The sequence below is a fragment of the Oncorhynchus mykiss genome, chromosome 9 (assembly GCF_013265735.2).
Source record: "Oncorhynchus mykiss isolate Arlee chromosome 9, USDA_OmykA_1.1, whole genome shotgun sequence".
NCBI classification, from domain to species: domain Eukaryota; kingdom Metazoa; phylum Chordata; class Actinopteri; order Salmoniformes; family Salmonidae; genus Oncorhynchus; species Oncorhynchus mykiss.
This window is the reverse complement of record NC_048573.1, coordinates 307,781-328,337: the sequence shown is the minus strand read 5'-3', so window position 1 is coordinate 328,337 and position 20,557 is coordinate 307,781. Positions and strand designations below refer to the sequence as shown.

General features: G+C 44.3%; 1 protein-coding gene across 2 annotated transcripts in view; it reads left to right on the top strand.

Annotated features, from left to right (window-relative positions):
- Window positions 1-19,325, top strand: part of plod3 (procollagen-lysine, 2-oxoglutarate 5-dioxygenase 3) — a 76,930-nt gene extending 57,605 nt beyond the window's left edge. For both annotated transcript variants that reach the window (XM_036986991.1, XM_036986990.1), the window contains exons 13-18: window positions 423-564; window positions 4,467-4,580; window positions 5,128-5,304; window positions 5,396-5,542; window positions 7,056-7,181; window positions 19,129-19,325. In XM_036986991.1, coding sequence (XP_036842886.1) covers window positions 423-564; window positions 4,467-4,580; window positions 5,128-5,304; window positions 5,396-5,542; window positions 7,056-7,181; window positions 19,129-19,284 — 862 coding nt within the window. In that variant the 3' untranslated portion in view covers window positions 19,285-19,325. The remainder of the gene's footprint in view (window positions 1-422; window positions 565-4,466; window positions 4,581-5,127; window positions 5,305-5,395; window positions 5,543-7,055; window positions 7,182-19,128) is intronic.
- The last annotated feature ends 1,232 nt before the right edge of the window (window positions 19,326-20,557 follow it).

Below are 20,557 nucleotides of genomic sequence, written 5' to 3'. Positions count from 1 at the left end.
CTATATAACCCTATATATTCTATATGTTATCTATATATTCTATATGTTCTCTATATAACCCTATATATTCTATATGTTATCTATATAACCCTATATATTCTATATGTTCTCTGTATAACCCTATATATTCTATATGTTCTCTATATAACCCTATACATTCTATATGTTCTCTATATAACCCTATATATTCTATATGTTCTCTGTATAACCCTATATATTATGTATGTTCTCTATATAACCCTATATATTCTATATGTTCTCTGTATAACCCTATATATTATGTATGTTCTCTATATAACCCTATATATTCTATATGTTCTCTGTATAACCCTATATATTCTATATGTTCTCTATATAACCCTATACATTCTATATGTTCTCTATATAACCCTATATATTCTATATGTTCTCTATCTCTGTAGTGGTCTATGGAACGTTCCCTATATAACTCAGGTCTACATGATAAAGGGGTCAGTCTTGAGAGGTAGACTGTCTCAGGTCAGTCTGTACAGTCAGGAGGGGATGGACCCGGATATGGTGTTCTGCAGGGCCGTACGAGACCAGGTATATATTATATATGTAATGTTATATATGCTATATTATGATATGGACCCTGATATGGTGTCTGCTGGGAGATACCATTTGTTTATATATACAGCACCAGTCAAAAGTTTGGGCACTCATGTTCTGGTAGTTCTTTATTTTAACTGTTTTCAACATTGTAAAAAAAAAAGTGAAAACATTAAAGCTTTGAAATAACACATATGGAATCATGTAGTAACCAAAAAAGTGTTGAACAAATCATTGTAGATTTTAGATTCTTCAAAGTAGCCACCCTTTGCCTTGATGACAGCTTTGCACACTTAGTAACAGAAAGGTTGCAAGATCGAATTCCCAAGCTGACAAGGTAAAAATCTAACCCACTGTTCCTAGGCCGTCATTGAAAATAGAATTGGTTCTTAACTGACTTGCCTAGATAAATAAAGGTACAAATATATATAATATATAATGTCTCGCAAAGAATGTCACATACTGGTAGATGGGTAAATTAAATGCATTCCAGGTGACTAACTCATGAAGCTGGTTGAGAGAATGCCAAGAGTGTGCAAAGCTGTCATCAAGGGAAAGGTGTGGCTACTTTTGAAAAATCTTAAATATAAAATATATGTTGATTTGTTTAACACTTTTGTTTGGTTACTACATGATTCCATATGTGTTATTTCATCGTTTTGATGTCTTCACTATTATTCTACAATGTAGAAAATAGTAAAAATAAAGAAAAACCCTGGAATGAGTAGGTGTGGCCAAACTTTTGACTGGTACTGTACATACTGAACAACAATATAAACGCATTCATGTCAAAGGTTTTAATGAGTTACAGTTCATATACGGAAATCAGTGAAATAAAGTCCCTAATCTATGGATTTCACATGACTGGGAATACAGATATTAATCTGTTGGTCACAGATACCTTAAAGGGGTATCTTAGGGGTTTGGATCAGAGAACCAGTCAGTATCTGGTGTGACCACCATTTGCCTCATGCAGTTTGACACATCTCCTTCGCATAAAGTTGATCAGGCCTGTGGAATTATGTATTTTGACATTTTTTCCAATGAATAAAAATGAATAGGCAGCAGCTACACTTCTACTCTTGAGTCTCACTGGGTCTCTAAGAGCTGAGAGTCTCACTGGGTCTCTAAGAGCTGAGAGTCTCACTGGGTCTCTAAGAGATGAGAGTCTCACTGGGTCTCTAGGAGCTGAGAGTCTCACTGGGTCTCTAGGAGCTGAGAGTCTCACTGGGTCTCTAGGAGCTGAGATTCTCACTGGGTCTCTAAGAGCTGAGAGTCTCACTGGGTCTCTAGGAGCTGAGAGTCTCACTGGGTCTCTAGGAGCTGAGAGTCTCACTGGGTCTCTAGGAGCTGAGAGTCTCACTGGGTCTCTAGGAGCTGAGAGTCTCACTGGGTCTCTAGGAGCTGAGAGTCTCACTGGGTCTCTAAGAGCTGGGAGTCTCACTGGGTCTCTAAGAGCTGAGAGTCTCACTGGGTCTCTAAGAGCTGAGAGTCTCACTGGGTCTCTAGGAGCTGAGAGTCTCACTGGGTCTCTAAGAGCTGGGAGTCTCACTGGGTCTCTAAGAGCTGGGAGTCTCACTGGGTCTCTAGGAGCTGAGAGTCTCACTGGGTCTCTAGGAGCTGAGAGTCTCACTGGGTCTCTAAGAGCTGGGAGTCTCACTGGGTCTCTAAGAGCTGGGAGTCTCACTGGGTCTCTAAGAGCTGAGAGTCTCACTGGGTCTCTAAGAGCTGAGAGTCTCACTGGGTCTCTAAGAGCTGAGAGTCTCACTGGGTCTCTAAGAGCTGAGAGTCTCACTGGGTCTCTAAGAGCTGAGAGTCTCACTGGGTCTCTAGGAGCTGAGATTCTCACTGGGTCTCTAAGAGCTGAGAGTCTCACTGGGTCTCTAAGAGCTGAGAGTCTCACTGGGTCTCTAAGAGCTGAGAGTCTCACTGGGTCTCTAAGAGCTGAGAGTCTCACTGGGTCTCTAAGAGCTGAGAGTCTCACTGGGTCTCTAAGAGCTGAGAGTCTCACTGGGTCTCTAAGAGCTGAGAGTCTCACTGGGTCTCTAAGAGCTGAGAGTCTCACTGGGTCTCTAAGAGCTGAGAGTCTCACTGGGTCTCTAGGAGCTGAGAGTCTCACTGGGTCTCTAAGAGCTGGGAGTCTCACTGGGTCTCTAAGAGCTGGGAGTCTCACTGGGTCTCTAAGAGCTGAGAGTCTCACTGGGTCTCTAAGAGCTGAGATTCTCACTGGGTCTCTAAGAGCTGAGATTCTCACTGGGTCTCTAAGAGCTGAGAGTCTCACTGGGTCTCTAAGAGCTGAGAGTCTCACTGGGTCTCTAAGAGCTGAGAGTCTCACTGGGTCTCTAAGAGCTGAGATTCTCACTGGGTCTCTAAGAGCTGAGATTCTCACTGGGTCTCTAGGAGCTGAGAGTCTCACTGGGTCTCTAGGAGCTGAGAGTCTCACTGGGTCTCTAAGAGCTGGGAGTCTCACTGGGTCTCTAAGAGCTGGGAGTCTCACTGGGTCTCTAAGAGCTGGGAGTCTCACTGGGTCTCTAAGAGCTGGGAGTCTCACTGGGTCTCTAGGAGCTGAGAGTCTCACTGGGTCTCTAAGAGCTGAGAGTCTCACTGGGTCTCTAAGAGCTGAGAGTCTCACTGGGTCTCTAAGAGCTGAGAGTCTCACTGGGTCTCTAAGAGCTGAGATTCTCACTGGGTCTCTAAGAGCTGAGAGTCTCACTGGGTATCTATGAGCTGAGAGTCTCACTGGGTCTCTATGAGCTGAGAGTCTCACTGGGTCTCTAGGAGCTGAGAGTCTCACTGGGTCTCTAAGAGCTGGGAGTCTCACTGGGTCTCTAAGAGCTGAGAGTCTCACTGGGTCTCTAAGAGCTGAGATTCTCACTGGGTCTCTATGAGCTGAGAGTCTCACTGGGTCTCTATGAGCTGAGAGTCTCACTGGGTCTCTAGGAGCTGAGAGTCTCACTGGGTCTCTAAGAGCTGAGAGTCTCACTGGGTCTCTATGAGCTGAGAGTCTCACTGGGTCTCTAAGAGCTGAGAGTCTCACTGGGTCTCTAAGAGCTGAGAGTCTCACTGGGTCTCTAGGAGCTGAGAGTCTCACTGGGTCTCTAAGAGCTGAGAGTCTCACTGGGTCTCTAAGAGCTGAGAGTCTCACTGGGTCTCTAAGAGCTGAGAGTCTCACTGGGTCTCTAAGAGCTGAGATTCTCACTGGGTCTCTAAGAGCTGAGAGTCTCACTGGGTCTCTATGAGCTGAGAGTCTCACTGGGTCTCTATGAGCTGAGAGTCTCACTGGGTCTCTAGGAGCTGAGAGTCTCACTGGGTCTCTAAGAGCTGGGAGTCTCACTGGGTCTCTAAGAGCTGAGAGTCTCACTGGGTCTCTAAGAGCTGAGATTCTCACTGGGTCTCTATGAGCTGAGAGTCTCACTGGGTCTCTATGAGCTGAGAGTCTCACTGGGTCTCTAGGAGCTGAGAGTCTCACTGGGTCTCTAAGAGCTGAGAGTCTCACTGGGTCTCTATGAGCTGAGAGTCTCACTGGGTCTCTAAGAGCTGAGAGTCTCACTGGGTCTCTAAGAGCTGAGAGTCTCACTGGGTCTCTAGGAGCTGAGAGTCTCACTGGGTCTCTAAGAGCTGAGAGTCTCACTGGGTCTCTAAGAGCTGAGAGTCTCACTGGGTCTCTAGGAGCTGAGAGTCTCACTGGGTCTCTAGGAGCTGAGAGTCTCACTGGGTCTCTAAGAGCTGAGAGTCTCACTGGGTCTCTAAGAGCTGAGAGTCTCACTGGGTCTCTAGGAGCTGAGAGTCTCACTGGGTCTCTAGGAGCTGAGAGTCTCACTGGGTCTCTAGGAGCTGGGAGTCTTTTATATATATATATATATATGAAAGTCTATATTTCCTATGTTGTCTTACAGGGAGTGTTTATGTTTGTGTCTAATCGTGATGAGTTTGGTCGTCTGGTCTCCTCCTCCAACTACAACACCAGCAGACTTCACCCGGACATGTGGCAGATCTTTGACAACCCTCTGGTGAGAACACACACACACACACACACACAACATCCCACACACACACACAACATCACACACACAACATCACACACACACACAACATCACACACACACCCACACAACATCACACACACACACACCCACACAACATCACACACACACACACACACACACACACACAACATCACACACACACACACACACAACATCACACACACACACACACACACACACAACATCACACCATCACACACACACACACACACACACACACACACAACATCCCACACACACACACACACACATCACACACACACACACACACACACACCATCACACACACACACACACACACCATCACACACCATCACACACACACACACACACACACACACACACACACCATCACACACACACACACACACACAACATCACACATCACACACACACAACATCCCACACACACACACACACACACACACATCACACACACCATGGTAATATATGTTATAGGACTGGAAGGAGAAGTATAACCATGGTAATATATGTTATATATGTGTTTTAGGACTGGAAGGAGAAGTATATCCATGAAAACTACTCTAAGATCTTTGAAGACAACCAGACCATCGTGGAGCAGCCGTGTCCTGATGTGTACTGGTTCCCATCCTTTACAGACAGGATGTGTGATGATCTGGTGGAAACCATGGAAGACTTTGGAGAATGGAGTGGAGGAAGACATACGGTACGGAGGAGGAGGACCTATGAGAGGGAGAGAGAGCATCTGTGACTACTATGTCTCTTTGGTCAACTGTTTTCTTCTGTGTGTTTTCCAGGATGAGCGTCTCGCAGGGGGCTATGAGAACGTCCCTACTGTAGATATTCATATGAACCAGATTGGCTTTGAGAAGGAGTGGCTCAAGTTCCTAAAAGAATACATCAGCCCTGTTACTGAGAAACTCTACCCAGGCTACTTCCCCAAGGTACGCAATCACAGACATGTTAAATACTTTATCTGAATCCACAAATCACATAACAGTAAAGAGGACTTGTTTTTCCTTTAAAAAAGGAAGTCATGCGATGCCCTGAGACATATCGTCAGTAATGACTCGTACCTTGATCTCCTGTGGCTCCTCGTACTTCGCCCTCTTCCTTTCGGTGGCCTCCTCAATGTGCTACTTTCCCAGGTTGACTTTCAGCTCCCAGTCTTCAGCTGTTGTGAGAAGACTTGTGGAGGTTCTGGTAGGTGGTATTGGCTATCCCCTGTCCCCTGGCCCCTGTCCCCTGGCCCCTGTCCCCTGTCCCCTGGCCCCTGTCCCCTGGCTCTGACGATTGCCCGCTTTGATTTGCTGTTTCCACAATGGCTTTAGTCACCTGGTCGTGGCACCAGCGGTAGCGACTCTCACCTGGGGCTGTGCTCAAGGGTTCCTCTCTTCAGGCACAGAGGGCATGATGGTGAATCGACCTTGCCCCAGCAGAACAGGTTAGATGGGCTTGGTAGAACATGTATGCGCTGAGGCTTTCCAAAGCTCGGTCCATATGACCTTACGCTCCACCGCTTGCTCCCATCTTATCCAGGCTCCTTGTTGCCTCATTCCGACCATCCTGCCGGCTTGCTCCTCCTCGACTGCTGCTGGCACTTCCTCCTGTACCAGCTTCCGTCGGTCTTTCCCTTGGACCTTGTCGTAGCGTGGCGTTGTAATGCCCACCAACACGCTGTGCCGTAACCGTGACTCAGCCTGCTCCACGTGCTTCCTGTCCTCCCCTCTATCCCGGCCTAGGAGACTTTCTTTTTTTACGGCTTACCATGAATTCATCATTCAGGCAGCTGATGGGTATCTTCAGTTTGTTCTTCTGACAGAACAGGGCGATGCTGCTTTGAGGTTTTCCCAGCCATTTTCTGAGGTAGCTGTTGTCTCTGGACTGTAGAGATCAGGGCCTCGTAGACAAGGATCCAGAGAATCAGTGGGAGTGTTGGTGTCATCCAGACCTTGAACTTGCCTTGTCCACTGCAGCCGACCACACCACCAGCTCTTGGTTGATTGTCTTGATGAATGCTGTATCCCTCGGCTGCTGTCAAACAGACTCTTCAGCTGTTTCTCTGCGACGGATGGGATCTGTGTGTCTCAAATGGCGAAGCGGAACTTGTCCACAGTCTTCCCCATCTTCAGCTTTAGACTTCGCTGGCTTGAAGCTCATCCGTGCCCAGGTTGCAAGCTTCTCCAACCCCTTCAGAGTCCACCTACTCCCTGGGACGGATGTTGTCACAGTCAGGTTGTCCATGAAGGCTCTGATAGGAGGTTGTCGCACACCAGACTGGGTCAGCGGGCCTCTGCATTCCACCGCAGCTGACTTCACCAGAATGTTCATGACAAGGGCGAACAGGTTACCAACATTTTGAAATATCACAAATACATTTAAACAGCTTCCTTCGAGACTGTCATGTATGTACAGGTTCTTGTATGAATAACACCCCCCCCCCCCCCCCCCCCACAGGCCCAGGCGGTGATGAATTTTGTAGTCCGGTATCGTCCAGATGAACAGCCGTCTCTCCGTCCGCATCACGACTCCTCCACCTTCACCATCAACGTAGCACTCAACAGCAAGGGAATGGATTACCAGGTACACACCAGGCCTGGACTGGGAATTGTTGTAGTTTGGTGTTTATTTGTAAATACCACATTTTCAAATACTCAAGTAATCTAATAGAGTTTACACTTAAAGGCAACTCGTTTCTATTGATATCGAATACAGGTCTCAGAGAAACGAATCATATTTGAAAGTGTTTTGAAGGTATGCAAGTTATTTCAAAACAAATATATATTTATTTGATGGCTGCCAAATATTTGATGAAAAAACTAAAACAGTTGAATTAGTCTAAATATACACTGAGTAAACAACCCATTAAGAACAGCTTTACATGACAACTCTTTCCTTTACATGTCTCGTCACTTCACTATTACCATAGCAACATAGTTGATACATAGGACTTTGAAATGTCTTCATGGCATAATAATGTAGTTATTACATTAGTGGAATAAGGAAGTCACTATTCCTCTTGTACACTAGTTACACAACTCTCAGCTCATTGCTATGCAATTAAGATGCAATTACCAAAGTATTATGTAACAGCATACTAATAAAAGTATATTACTCAGGAACAGGTTCATGTTAAAGTGGATTACTCAGGAACAGGTTCATGTTAAAGTGGATTACTCAGGAACAGGTTAATGTTAAAGTGGATTACTCAGGAACAGGTTAATGTTAAAGTGGATTACTCAGGAACAGGTTAATGTTAAAGTGGATTACTCAGGAACAGGTTAATGTTAAAGTGGATTACTCAGGAACAGGTTAAGGTTAAAGTGGATTACTCAGGAACAGGTTAATGTTAAAGTGGATTACTCGGGAACAGGTTAATGTTAAAGTGGATTACTCAGGAACAGGTTAATGTTAAAGTGGATTACTCAGGAACAGGTTAATGTTAAAGTGGATTACTCAGGAACAGGTTAATGTTAAAGTGGATTACTCAGGAACAGGTTAATGTTAAAGTGGATTACTCAGGAACAGGTTAATGTTAAAGTGGATTACTCAGGAACAGGTTAATGTTAAAGTGGATTACTCAGGAACAGGTTAATGTTAAAGTGGATTACTCAGGAACAGGTTAAGGTTAAAGTGGATTACTCAGGAACAGGTTAATGTTAAAGTGGATTACTCGGGAACAGGTTAATGTTAAAGTGGATTACTCGGGAACAGGTTAATGTTAAAGTGGATTACTCAGGAACAGGTTAATGTTAAAGTGGATTACTCAGGAACAGGTTAAAGTGGATTACTCAGGAACAGGTTAAAGTGGATTACTCAGGAACAGGTTAACCTGTCTGGGAACGGGGTTCCGCTAGTTCTGCTAGCGGAACCCCTCGCCAACAGCCAGTGAAATTGCAGGGTGTCAAATTCAAACAGGAATCTCATAAATCAAATTTGTCAAACATACAAGTATTAAGCACCATTTTAAATAACATTCTCGTTAATCCAGCCACAGTGTCTGATTTAAAAAAGCGTTTACAGCGAAAGCTCCAAAAAGATTGTTAGGTCACCACCAAGTCACAGAAAAACACACCCATTTTTCCAGCCAAAGAGAGGAGTCACAAAAAGCACAAATAGAGATAAAATGAATCACTAACCTTTGATGATCTTCATCAGGTGACACTCATAGGACTTCATGTTACACAATACATGTATGTTTTGTTCGATAAAGTTCGATATTTATATCCAAAAATCTCATTTTACATTGGCATGTTATGTTCAGTAGTTCTAAAACATGCAGTGATTTTGCAGAGAGCCACATCAATTCCCAGAAATACTCATAATAAACATTGATAATAGATACAACTATTATACATGGAACTTTAGATAAACTTCTCCTTAATGCAACCGCTGTGTCAGATTTCAAATAAACTTTACGGAAAAAGCACACCATGCAATAATCTGAGTACGGCGCGCAGAGCCCAAACCAGCCAAAGAAATATCCGCCATGTTGTGGAGTCAACATTAGTCAGAAATAGCATTATAAATATTCACTTACCTTTGATGATCTTCATCAGAATGCACTCCCAGGAATCCCAATAAATGAATAAATTCCTCTCTCATTCAGTCCCTCCTTCACAGTAGAAACCTGAAACAACTTTCTAAAGACTGTTGATATCTAGTGGAAGCCTTGGGAAGTGCAAGATGACCAATATCCCGCTATATCTTCAATTGGGGCTTCAATTGGGGCTGAGTTGAAAAACGACCAACATCAGATTTCCCACTTCCTGGTTGGATTCTTTCTCAGGTTTTTGCCTGCCATATGAGTCCTGTTATACTCACAGACATAATTCAAACAGTTTTAGAAACTTCAGTGTTTTCTATCCAATACTACTTATAATATGCATATATTAGCATCTGGGACTGAGTAGCAGGCAGTTTACTCTGGGCACGCTTTTCATCCAAAAGTGAAAATGCTGCCCCCTATCCCAATGAAGTTAATGTTAAAGTGTATTACTCGGGAACAGTAGCAACACATGGCTATTAAGTATCTAATGAAACAAAGTATCCCAAAACTGCCTTCTTGAAAGAATAACAGCAAGGGTACGTGGAACATCCTGTTAGTTTGCATTCTGAGTGATCTATCCCTTTAAAGATGGTCTAGTGTGTGTTTGAACACTTACCCTCAGATGGACAAAGTTGTTTTTACTAAGCATCCAACTTGCTGTGTGCAAATGGCTTTGAATTACTCTGCAGTATTTTCCGGTATCATAAAATGAATGGCACGTTTTAAAGAGTCGTACAATTTATTTATACTTCTCTGTACCAAATATCATTGGTTAATTGGTTTGACTTGACACTCAGGAGAATGGACATTTACAGAAGGTTTAGAAAGTCATATTTGATCTACACAATACATTTCTATCAGATAGATTGGAATAGTATAAGACATTGTGTTTGTTATTCATTCTATCTTTAACATGCAGGTCTAGATACAGCCCTGTCATTAGTAGCAGACAGCCAATCCATGTAGATACAGCCCTGTCATTAGTAGCAGACAGCCAATCCATGTAGATACAGCCCTGTCATTAGTAGCAGACAGCCAATCCATGTAGATACAGCCCTGTCATTAGTAGCAGACAGCCAATCCATGTAGATACAGCCCTGTCATTAGTAGTAGACAGCCAATCCAACATGTAGATACAGCCCTGTCATTAGTAGTAGACAGCCAATCCATGTAGATACAGCCCTGTCATTAGTAGCAGACAGCCAATCCATGTAGATACAGCCCTGTCATTAGTAGCAGACAGCCAATCCATGTAGATACAGCCCTGTCATTAGTAGCAGACAGCCAATCCATGTAGATACAGCCCTGTCATTAGTAGCAGACAGCCAATCCATGTAGATACAGCCCTGTCATTAGTAGAAGACAGCCAATCCATGTAGATACAGCCCTGTCATTAGTAGTAGACAGCCAATCCAACATGTAGATACAGCCCTGTCATTAGTAGTAGACAGCCAATCCAACATGTAGATACAGCCCTGTCATTAGTAGTAGACAGCCAATCCAACATGTAGATACAGCCCTGTCATTAGTAGTAGACAGCCAATCCATGTAGATACAGCCCTGTCATTAGTAGCAGACAGCCAATCCATGTAGATACAGCCCTGTCATTAGTAGCAGACAGCCAATCCATGTAGATACAGCCCTGTCATTAGTAGAAGACAGCCAATCCATGTAGATACAGCCCTGTCATTAGTAGTAGACAGCCAATCCAACATGTAGATACAGCCCTGTCATTAGTAGTAGACAGCCAATCCATGTAGATACAGCCCTGTCATTAGTAGTAGACAGCCACTCCATGTAGATACAGCCCTCTCATTAGTAGTAGACAGCCACTCCATGTAGATACAGCCCTGTCATTAGTAGCAGACAGCCAATCCATGTAGATACAGCCCTGTCATTAGTAGTAGACAGCCAATCCATGTAGATACAGCCCTGTCATTAGTAGAAGACAGCCAATCCATGTAGATACAGCCCTGTCATTAGTAGTAGACAGCCAATCCATGTAGATACAGCCCTGTCATTAGTAGTAGACAGCCAATCCAACATGTAGATACAGCCCTGTCATTAGTAGTAGACAGCCAATCCAACATGTAGATACAGCCCTGTCATTAGTAGTAGACAGCCAATCCATGTAGATACAGCCCTGTCATTAGTAGCAGACAGCCAATCCATGTAGATACAGCCCTGTCATTAGTAGCAGACAGCCAATCCATGTAGATACAGCCCTGTCATTAGTAGTAGACAGCCAATCCATGTAGATACAGCCCTGTCATTAGTAGTAGACAGCCAATCCATGTAGATACAGCCCTGTCATTAGTAGTAGACAGCCAATCCAACATGTAGATACAGCCCTGTCATTAGTAGTAGACAGCCAATCCAACATGTAGATACAGCCCTGTCATTAGTAGAAGACAGCCAATCCATGTAGATACAGCCCTGTCATTAGTAGTAGACAGCCAATCCAACATGTAGATACAGCCCTGTCATTAGTAGTAGACAGCCAATCCATGTAGATACAGCCCTGTCATTAGTAGTAGACAGCCAATCCAACATGTAGATACAGCCCTGTCATTAGTAGTAGACAGCCAATCCATGTAGATGCAGCCCTGTCATTAGTAGTAGACAGCCAATCCAACATGTAGATACAGCCCTGTCATTAGTAGTAGACAGCCAATCCATGTAGATACAGCCCTGTCATTAGTAGTAGACAGCCTCTCCATGTAGATACAGCCCTGTCATTAGTAGTAGACAGCCTCTCCATGTAGATACAGCCCTGTCATTAGTAGCAGACAGCCAATCCATGTAGATACAGCCCTGTCATTAGTAGTAGACAGCCAATCCATGTAGATACAGCCCTGTCATTAGTAGCAGACAGCCAATCCATGTAGATACAGCCCTGTCATTAGTAGTAGACAGCCAATCCATGTAGATACAGCCCTGTCATTAGTAGTAGACAGCCAATCCATGTAGATACAGCCCTGTCATTAGTAGTAGACAGCCAATCCATGTAGATACAGCCCTGTCATTAGTAGTAGACAGCCAATCCATGTAGATACAGCCCTGTCATTAGTAGTAGACAGCCACTCCATGTAGATACAGCCCTGTCATTAGTAGTAGACAGCCAATCCAACATGTAGATACAGCCCTGTCATTAGTAGTAGACAGCCAATCCATGTAGATACAGCCCTGTCATTAGTAGTAGACAGCCAATCCAACATGTAGATACAGCCCTGTCATTAGTAGTAGACAGCCAATCCATGTAGATACAGCCCTGTCATTAGTAGTAGACAGCCAATCCATGTAGATACAGCCCTGTCATTAGTAGTAGACAGCCAATCCATGTAGATACAGCCCTGTCATTAGTAGTAGACAGCCAATCCATGTAGATACAGCCCTGTCATTAGTAGCAGACAGCCAATCCATGTAGATACAGCCCTGTCATTAGTAGTAGACAGCCAATCCAACATGTAGATACAGCCCTGTCATTAGTAGAAGACAGCCAATCCAACATGTAGATACAGCCCTGTCATTAGTAGAAGACAGCCAATCCAACATGTAGATACAGCCCTGTCATTAGTAGTAGACAGCCAATCCATGTAGATACAGCCCTGTCATTAGTAGTAGACAGCCAATCCATGTAGATACAGCCCTGTCATTAGTAGTAGACAGCCAATCCAACATGTAGATACAGCCCTGTCATTAGTAGTAGACAGCCAATCCATGTAGATACAGCCCTGTCATTAGTAGCAGACAGCCAATCCATGTAGATACAGCCCTGTCATTAGTAGCAGACAGCCAATCCATGTAGATACAGCCCTGTCATTAGTAGTAGACAGCCAATCCAACATGTAGATACAGCCCTGTCATTAGTAGTAGACAGCCAATCCATGTAGATACAGCCCTGTCATTAGTAGCAGACAGCCAATCCATGTAGATACAGCCCTGTCATTAGTAGTAGACAGCCAATCCATGTAGATACAGCCCTCTCATTAGTAGTAGACAGCCACTCCATGTAGATACAGCCCTGTCATTAGTAGTAGACAGCCAATCCAACATGTAGATACAGCCCTGTCATTAGTAGTAGACAGCCACTCCATGTAGATACAGCCCTGTCATTAGTAGTAGACAGCCAATCCATGTAGATACAGCCCTGTCATTAGTAGTAGACAGCCAATCCAACATGTAGATACAGCCCTGTCATTAGTAGAAGACAGCCAATCCATGTAGATACAGCCCTGTCATTAGTAGAAGACAGCCAATCCATGTAGATACAGCCCTGTCATTAGTAGTAGACAGCCAATCCATGTAGATACAGCCCTGTCATTAGTAGTAGACAGCCAATCCATGTAGATACAGCCCTGTCATTAGTAGTAGACAGCCAATCCATGTAGATACAGCCCTGTCATTAGTAGTAGACAGCCAATCCAACATGTAGATACAGCCCTGTCATTAGTAGTAGACAGCCAATCCATGTAGATACAGCCCTGTCATTAGTAGAAGACAGCCAATCCATGTAGATACAGCCCTGTCATTAGTAGTAGACAGCCAATCCAACATGTAGATACAGCCCTGTCATTAGTAGCAGACAGCCAATCCATGTAGATACAGCCCTGTCATTAGTAGCAGACAGCCAATCCATGTAGATACAGCCCTGTCATTAGTAGAAGACAGCCAATCCATGTAGATACAGCCCTGTCATTAGTAGTAGACAGCCAATCCATGTAGATACAGCCCTGTCATTAGTAGTAGACAGCCAATCCAACATGTAGATACAGCCCTGTCATTAGTAGCAGACAGCCAATCCATGTAGATACAGCCCTGTCATTAGTAGTAGACAGCCAATCCAACATGTAGATACAGCCCTGTCATTAGTAGTAGACAGCCACTCCATGTAGATACAGCCCTGTCATTAGTAGTAGACAGCCAATCCATGTAGATACAGCCCTGTCATTAGTAGCAGACAGCCAATCCATGTAGATACAGCCCTGTCATTAGTAGTAGACAGCCAATCCAACATGTAGATACAGCCCTGTCATTAGTAGCAGACAGCCAATCCATGTAGATACAGCCCTGTCATTAGTAGTAGACAGCCAATCCAACATGTAGATACAGCCCTGTCATTAGTAGTAGACAGCCAATCCATGTAGATACAGCCCTGTCATTAGTAGTAGACAGCCAATCCATGTAGATACAGCCCTGTCATTAGTAGCAGACAGCCAATCCATGTAGATACAGCCCTGTCATTAGTAGCAGACAGCCAATCCATGTAGATACAGCCCTGTCATTAGTAGTAGACAGCCAATCCAACATGTAGATACAGCCCTGTCATTAGTAGTAGACAGCCAATCCATGTAGATACAGCCCTGTCATTAGTAGTAGACAGCCAATCCATGTAGATACAGCCCTGTCATTAGTAGAAGACAGCCAATCCATGTAGATACAGCCCTGTCATTAGTAGAAGACAGCCAATCCATGTAGATACAGCCCTGTCATTAGTAGTAGACAGCCAATCCATGTAGATACAGCCCTGTCATTAGTAGTAGACAGCCAATCCATGTAGATACAGCCCTGTCATTAGTAGTAGACAGCCAATCCAACATGTAGATACAGCCCTGTCATTAGTAGCAGACAGCCAATCCATGTAGATACAGCCCTGTCATTAGTAGCAGACAGCCAATCCATGTAGATACAGCCCTGTCATTAGTAGAAGACAGCCAATCCATGTAGATACAGCCCTGTCATTAGTAGAAGACAGCCAATCCATGTAGATACAGCCCTGTCATTAGTAGTAGACAGCCAATCCAACATGTAGATACAGCCCTGTCATTAGTAGTAGACAGCCAATCCAACATGTAGATACAGCCCTGTCATTAGTAGTAGACAGCCAATCCAACATGTAGATACAGCCCTGTCATTAGTAGTAGACAGCCAATCCATGTAGATACAGCCCTGTCATTAGTAGCAGACAGCCAATCCATGTAGATACAGCCCTGTCATTAGTAGCAGACAGCCAATCCATGTAGATACAGCCCTGTCATTAGTAGAAGACAGCCAATCCATGTAGATACAGCCCTGTCATTAGTAGTAGACAGCCAATCCAACATGTAGATACAGCCCTGTCATTAGTAGTAGACAGCCAATCCATGTAGATACAGCCCTGTCATTAGTAGTAGACAGCCACTCCATGTAGATACAGCCCTCTCATTAGTAGTAGACAGCCACTCCATGTAGATACAGCCCTGTCATTAGTAGCAGACAGCCAATCCATGTAGATACAGCCCTGTCATTAGTAGTAGACAGCCAATCCATGTAGATACAGCCCTGTCATTAGTAGAAGACAGCCAATCCATGTAGATACAGCCCTGTCATTAGTAGTAGACAGCCAATCCATGTAGATACAGCCCTGTCATTAGTAGTAGACAGCCAATCCAACATGTAGATACAGCCCTGTCATTAGTAGTAGACAGCCAATCCAACATGTAGATACAGCCCTGTCATTAGTAGTAGACAGCCAATCCATGTAGATACAGCCCTGTCATTAGTAGCAGACAGCCAATCCATGTAGATACAGCCCTGTCATTAGTAGCAGACAGCCAATCCATGTAGATACAGCCCTGTCATTAGTAGTAGACAGCCAATCCATGTAGATACAGCCCTGTCATTAGTAGTAGACAGCCAATCCATGTAGATACAGCCCTGTCATTAGTAGTAGACAGCCAATCCAACATGTAGATACAGCCCTGTCATTAGTAGTAGACAGCCAATCCAACATGTAGATACAGCCCTGTCATTAGTAGAAGACAGCCAATCCATGTAGATACAGCCCTGTCATTAGTAGTAGACAGCCAATCCAACATGTAGATACAGCCCTGTCATTAGTAGTAGACAGCCAATCCATGTAGATACAGCCCTGTCATTAGTAGTAGACAGCCAATCCAACATGTAGATACAGCCCTGTCATTAGTAGTAGACAGCCAATCCATGTAGATGCAGCCCTGTCATTAGTAGTAGACAGCCAATCCAACATGTAGATACAGCCCTGTCATTAGTAGTAGACAGCCAATCCATGTAGATACAGCCCTGTCATTAGTAGTAGACAGCCTCTCCATGTAGATACAGCCCTGTCATTAGTAGCAGACAGCCAATCCATGTAGATACAGCCCTGTCATTAGTAGTAGACAGCCAATCCATGTAGATACAGCCCTGTCATTAGTAGCAGACAGCCAATCCATGTAGATACAGCCCTGTCATTAGTAGTAGACAGCCAATCCATGTAGATACAGCCCTGTCATTAGTAGTAGACAGCCAATCCATGTAGATACAGCCCTGTCATTAGTAGTAGACAGCCAATCCATGTAGATACAGCCCTGTCATTAGTAGTAGACAGCCACTCCATGTAGATACAGCCCTGTCATTAGTAGTAGACAGCCAATCCAACATGTAGATACAGCCCTGTCATTAGTAGTAGACAGCCAATCCATGTAGATACAGCCCTGTCATTAGTAGTAGACAGCCAATCCAACATGTAGATACAGCCCTGTCATTAGTAGTAGACAGCCAATCCATGTAGATACAGCCCTGTCATTAGTAGTAGACAGCCAATCCATGTAGATACAGCCCTGTCATTAGTAGTAGACAGCCAATCCATGTAGATACAGCCCTGTCATTAGTAGCAGACAGCCAATCCATGTAGATACAGCCCTGTCATTAGTAGTAGACAGCCAATCCAACATGTAGATACAGCCCTGTCATTAGTAGAAGACAGCCAATCCAACATGTAGATACAGCCCTGTCATTAGTAGAAGACAGCCAATCCAACATGTAGATACAGCCCTGTCATTAGTAGTAGACAGCCAATCCATGTAGATACAGCCCTGTCATTAGTAGTAGACAGCCAATCCATGTAGATACAGCCCTGTCATTAGTAGTAGACAGCCAATCCAACATGTAGATACAGCCCTGTCATTAGTAGTAGACAGCCAATCCATGTAGATACAGCCCTGTCATTAGTAGCAGACAGCCAATCCATGTAGATACAGCCCTGTCATTAGTAGCAGACAGCCAATCCATGTAGATACAGCCCTGTCATTAGTAGTAGACAGCCAATCCAACATGTAGATACAGCCCTGTCATTAGTAGTAGACAGCCAATCCATGTAGATACAGCCCTGTCATTAGTAGTAGACAGCCAATCCATGTAGATACAGCCCTGTCATTAGTAGTAGACAGCCAATCCAACATGTAGATACAGCCCTGTCATTAGTAGAAGACAGCCAATCCATGTAGATACAGCCCTGTCATTAGTAGCAGACAGCCAATCCATGTAGATACAGCCCTGTCATTAGTAGTAGACAGCCAATCCATGTAGATACAGCCCTGTCATTAGTAGTAGACAGCCAATCCATGTAGATACAGCCCTGTCATTAGTAGTAGACAGCCAATCCATGTAGATACAGCCCTGTCATTAGTAGTAGACAGCCAATCCAACATGTAGATACAGCCCTGTCATTAGTAGTAGACAGCCAATCCATGTAGATACAGCCCTGTCATTAGTAGAAGACAGCCAATCCATGTAGATACAGCCCTGTCATTAGTAGTAGACAGCCAATCCAACATGTAGATACAGCCCTGTCATTAGTAGTAGACAGCCAATCCATGTAGATACAGCCCTGTCATTAGTAGAAGACAGCCAATCCATGTAGATACAGCCCTGTCATTAGTAGTAGACAGCCAATCCAACATGTAGATACAGCCCTGTCATTAGTAGCAGACAGCCAATCCATGTAGATACAGCCCTGTCATTAGTAGTAGACAGCCAATCCATGTAGATACAGCCCTGTCATTAGTAGCAGACAGCCAATCCATGTAGATACAGCCCTGTCATTAGTAGCAGACAGCCAATCCATGTAGATACAGCCCTGTCATTAGTAGTAGACAGCCAATCCAACATGTAGATACAGCCCTGTCATTAGTAGTAGACAGCCAATCCATGTAGATACAGCCCTGTCATTAGTAGTAGACAGCCAATCCATGTAGATACAGCCCTGTCATTAGTAGAAGACAGCCAATCCATGTAGATACAGCCCTGTCATTAGTAGAAGACAGCCAATCCATGTAGATACAGCCCTGTCATTAGTAGTAGACAGCCAATCCATGTAGATACAGCCCTGTCATTAGTAGTAGACAGCCAATCCATGTAGATACAGCCCTGTCATTAGTAGTAGACAGCCAATCCAACATGTAGATACAGCCCTGTCATTAGTAGTAGACAGCCAATCCATGTAGATACAGCCCTGTCATTAGTAGTAGACAGCCAATCCAACATGTAGATACAGCCCTGTCATTAGTAGCAGACAGCCAATCCATGTAGATACAGCCCTGTCATTAGTAGCAGACAGCCAATCCAATAGTTTTAAAGTAGTTATTTTCTGGGATCTGTATTCAGTAGTAGTAATAGTCGTAGTTATCTCATCCTCTAAAGTAACTGTTCCCTTTGTCTCTGTCTCTCCTCTCTGTCTCTGTCTCTCCTCTCTCTCTCTCTCTCTCTCTCTCTCTCTCTCTCTCTCTCTCTCTCTCTCTCTCTCTCTCTCTCTCTCTCTCTTTCTCTCTCATACACACACATACACACACAAACTGTAACGTGTTTGTGTTTCATGGTGGAGGGTGCGGTCTCTCTCTCTCTCTCTCTCTCTGTCTCTCTCTCTCTCTCTGTCTCTCTCTCTCTCTCTGTCTCTCTCTCTGTCTCTGTCTCTCTCTCTGTCTCTCTCTCTCTCTCTGTCTCTGTCTCTGTCTCTCCTCTCTCTCTCTGTCTCTCCTCTCTCTCTCTGTCTCTCTCTCTCTCCTCTCTCTGTCTCTGTCTCTGTTTCTCCTCTCTCCCTCTCTTTCTCTCTCTCTCTGTCTCTCTCTCTCTCTCTCTCTCTCTCTCTCTCTCTCTCTCTCTCACACACACACACACAAACTGTGTATGTAACTTGTGTTTCAGGGTGGAGGGTGCCGGTTCCTTCGTTATGACTGTAATGTGGAAGCACCTCGTAAAGGATGGTCTTTCATGCACCCAGGCAGACTGACTCACTACCACGAGGGCCTGCCTACAACCAGCGGGACTAGATACATCATGGTTTCCTTTGTTGACCCCTAAACCCTGACCTGTAACCCCTGAACACACCACCCAGGTGACTAGATACATTATGGCATCCTTCATAGACCCATAGACACTGGTGGCGTGTGTGCGTGTGTGTGTGCGTGCGTGTGTGTGTGTGTGTGTGTCAGTCAGTCAGTCAGTCAGTCACATAGCAGATGGGTCTTCTCATTGCCGTAGTAACACAAACCACTGAGTTTCATAGCAACCAGTTGAGCGACTTGAATCATGATCGGATCAGGCCAATCAGCTGCAGAGAGGTCAGTTTGATGAAACCTCACCATGCTGCCTTTGAAATGTACATGTTAGTCATTTAGGAGATGTTCTTATCCAGAGAGACTTAGTCAGTACATTACAGTACAATACATCACCTTCAGATAGCTAGGTGGACCAGTCATAGTCAGGACATTACAGTACAATACATCACCTTCAGATAGCTAGGTGGACCAGTCATAGTCAGTACATTACAGTACAATACATCACCTTCAGATAGCTAGGTGGACCAGTCATAGTCAGTACATTACAGTACAATACATCACCTTCAGATAGCTAGGTGGACCAGTCATAGTCAGTACATTACAGTACAATACATCACCTTCAGATAGCTAGATGGACCAGTCATAGTCAGGACATTACAGTACAATACATCACCTTCAGATAGCTAGGTGGACCAGTCATAGTCAGGACATTACAGTACAATACATCACCTTCAGATAGCTAGGTGGACCAGTCATAGTCAGGACATTACAGTACAATACATCACCTTCAGATAGCTAGGTGGACCAGTCATAGTCAGGACATTCACCTTCAGATAGCTAGGTGGACCAGTCATAGTCAGGACATTACAGTACAATACATCACCTTCAGATAGCTAGGTGGACCAGTCATAGTCAGGACATTACAGTACAATACATCACCTTCAGATAGCTAGGTGGACCAGTCATAGTCAGGACATTACAGTACAATACATCACCTTCAGATAGCTAGGTGGACCAGTCATAGTCAGGACATTACAGTACAATACATCACCTTCAGATAGCTAGGTGGACCAGTCATAGTCAGGACATTACAGTACAATACATCACCTTCAGATAGCTAGGTGGACCAGTCATAGTCAGGACATTACAGTACAATACATCACCTTCAGATAGCTAGGTGGACCAGTCATAGTCAGGACATTACAGTACAATACATCACCTTCAGATAGCTAGGTGGACCAGTCATAGTCAGTACATTACAGTACAATACATCACCTTCAGATAGCTAGGTGGAC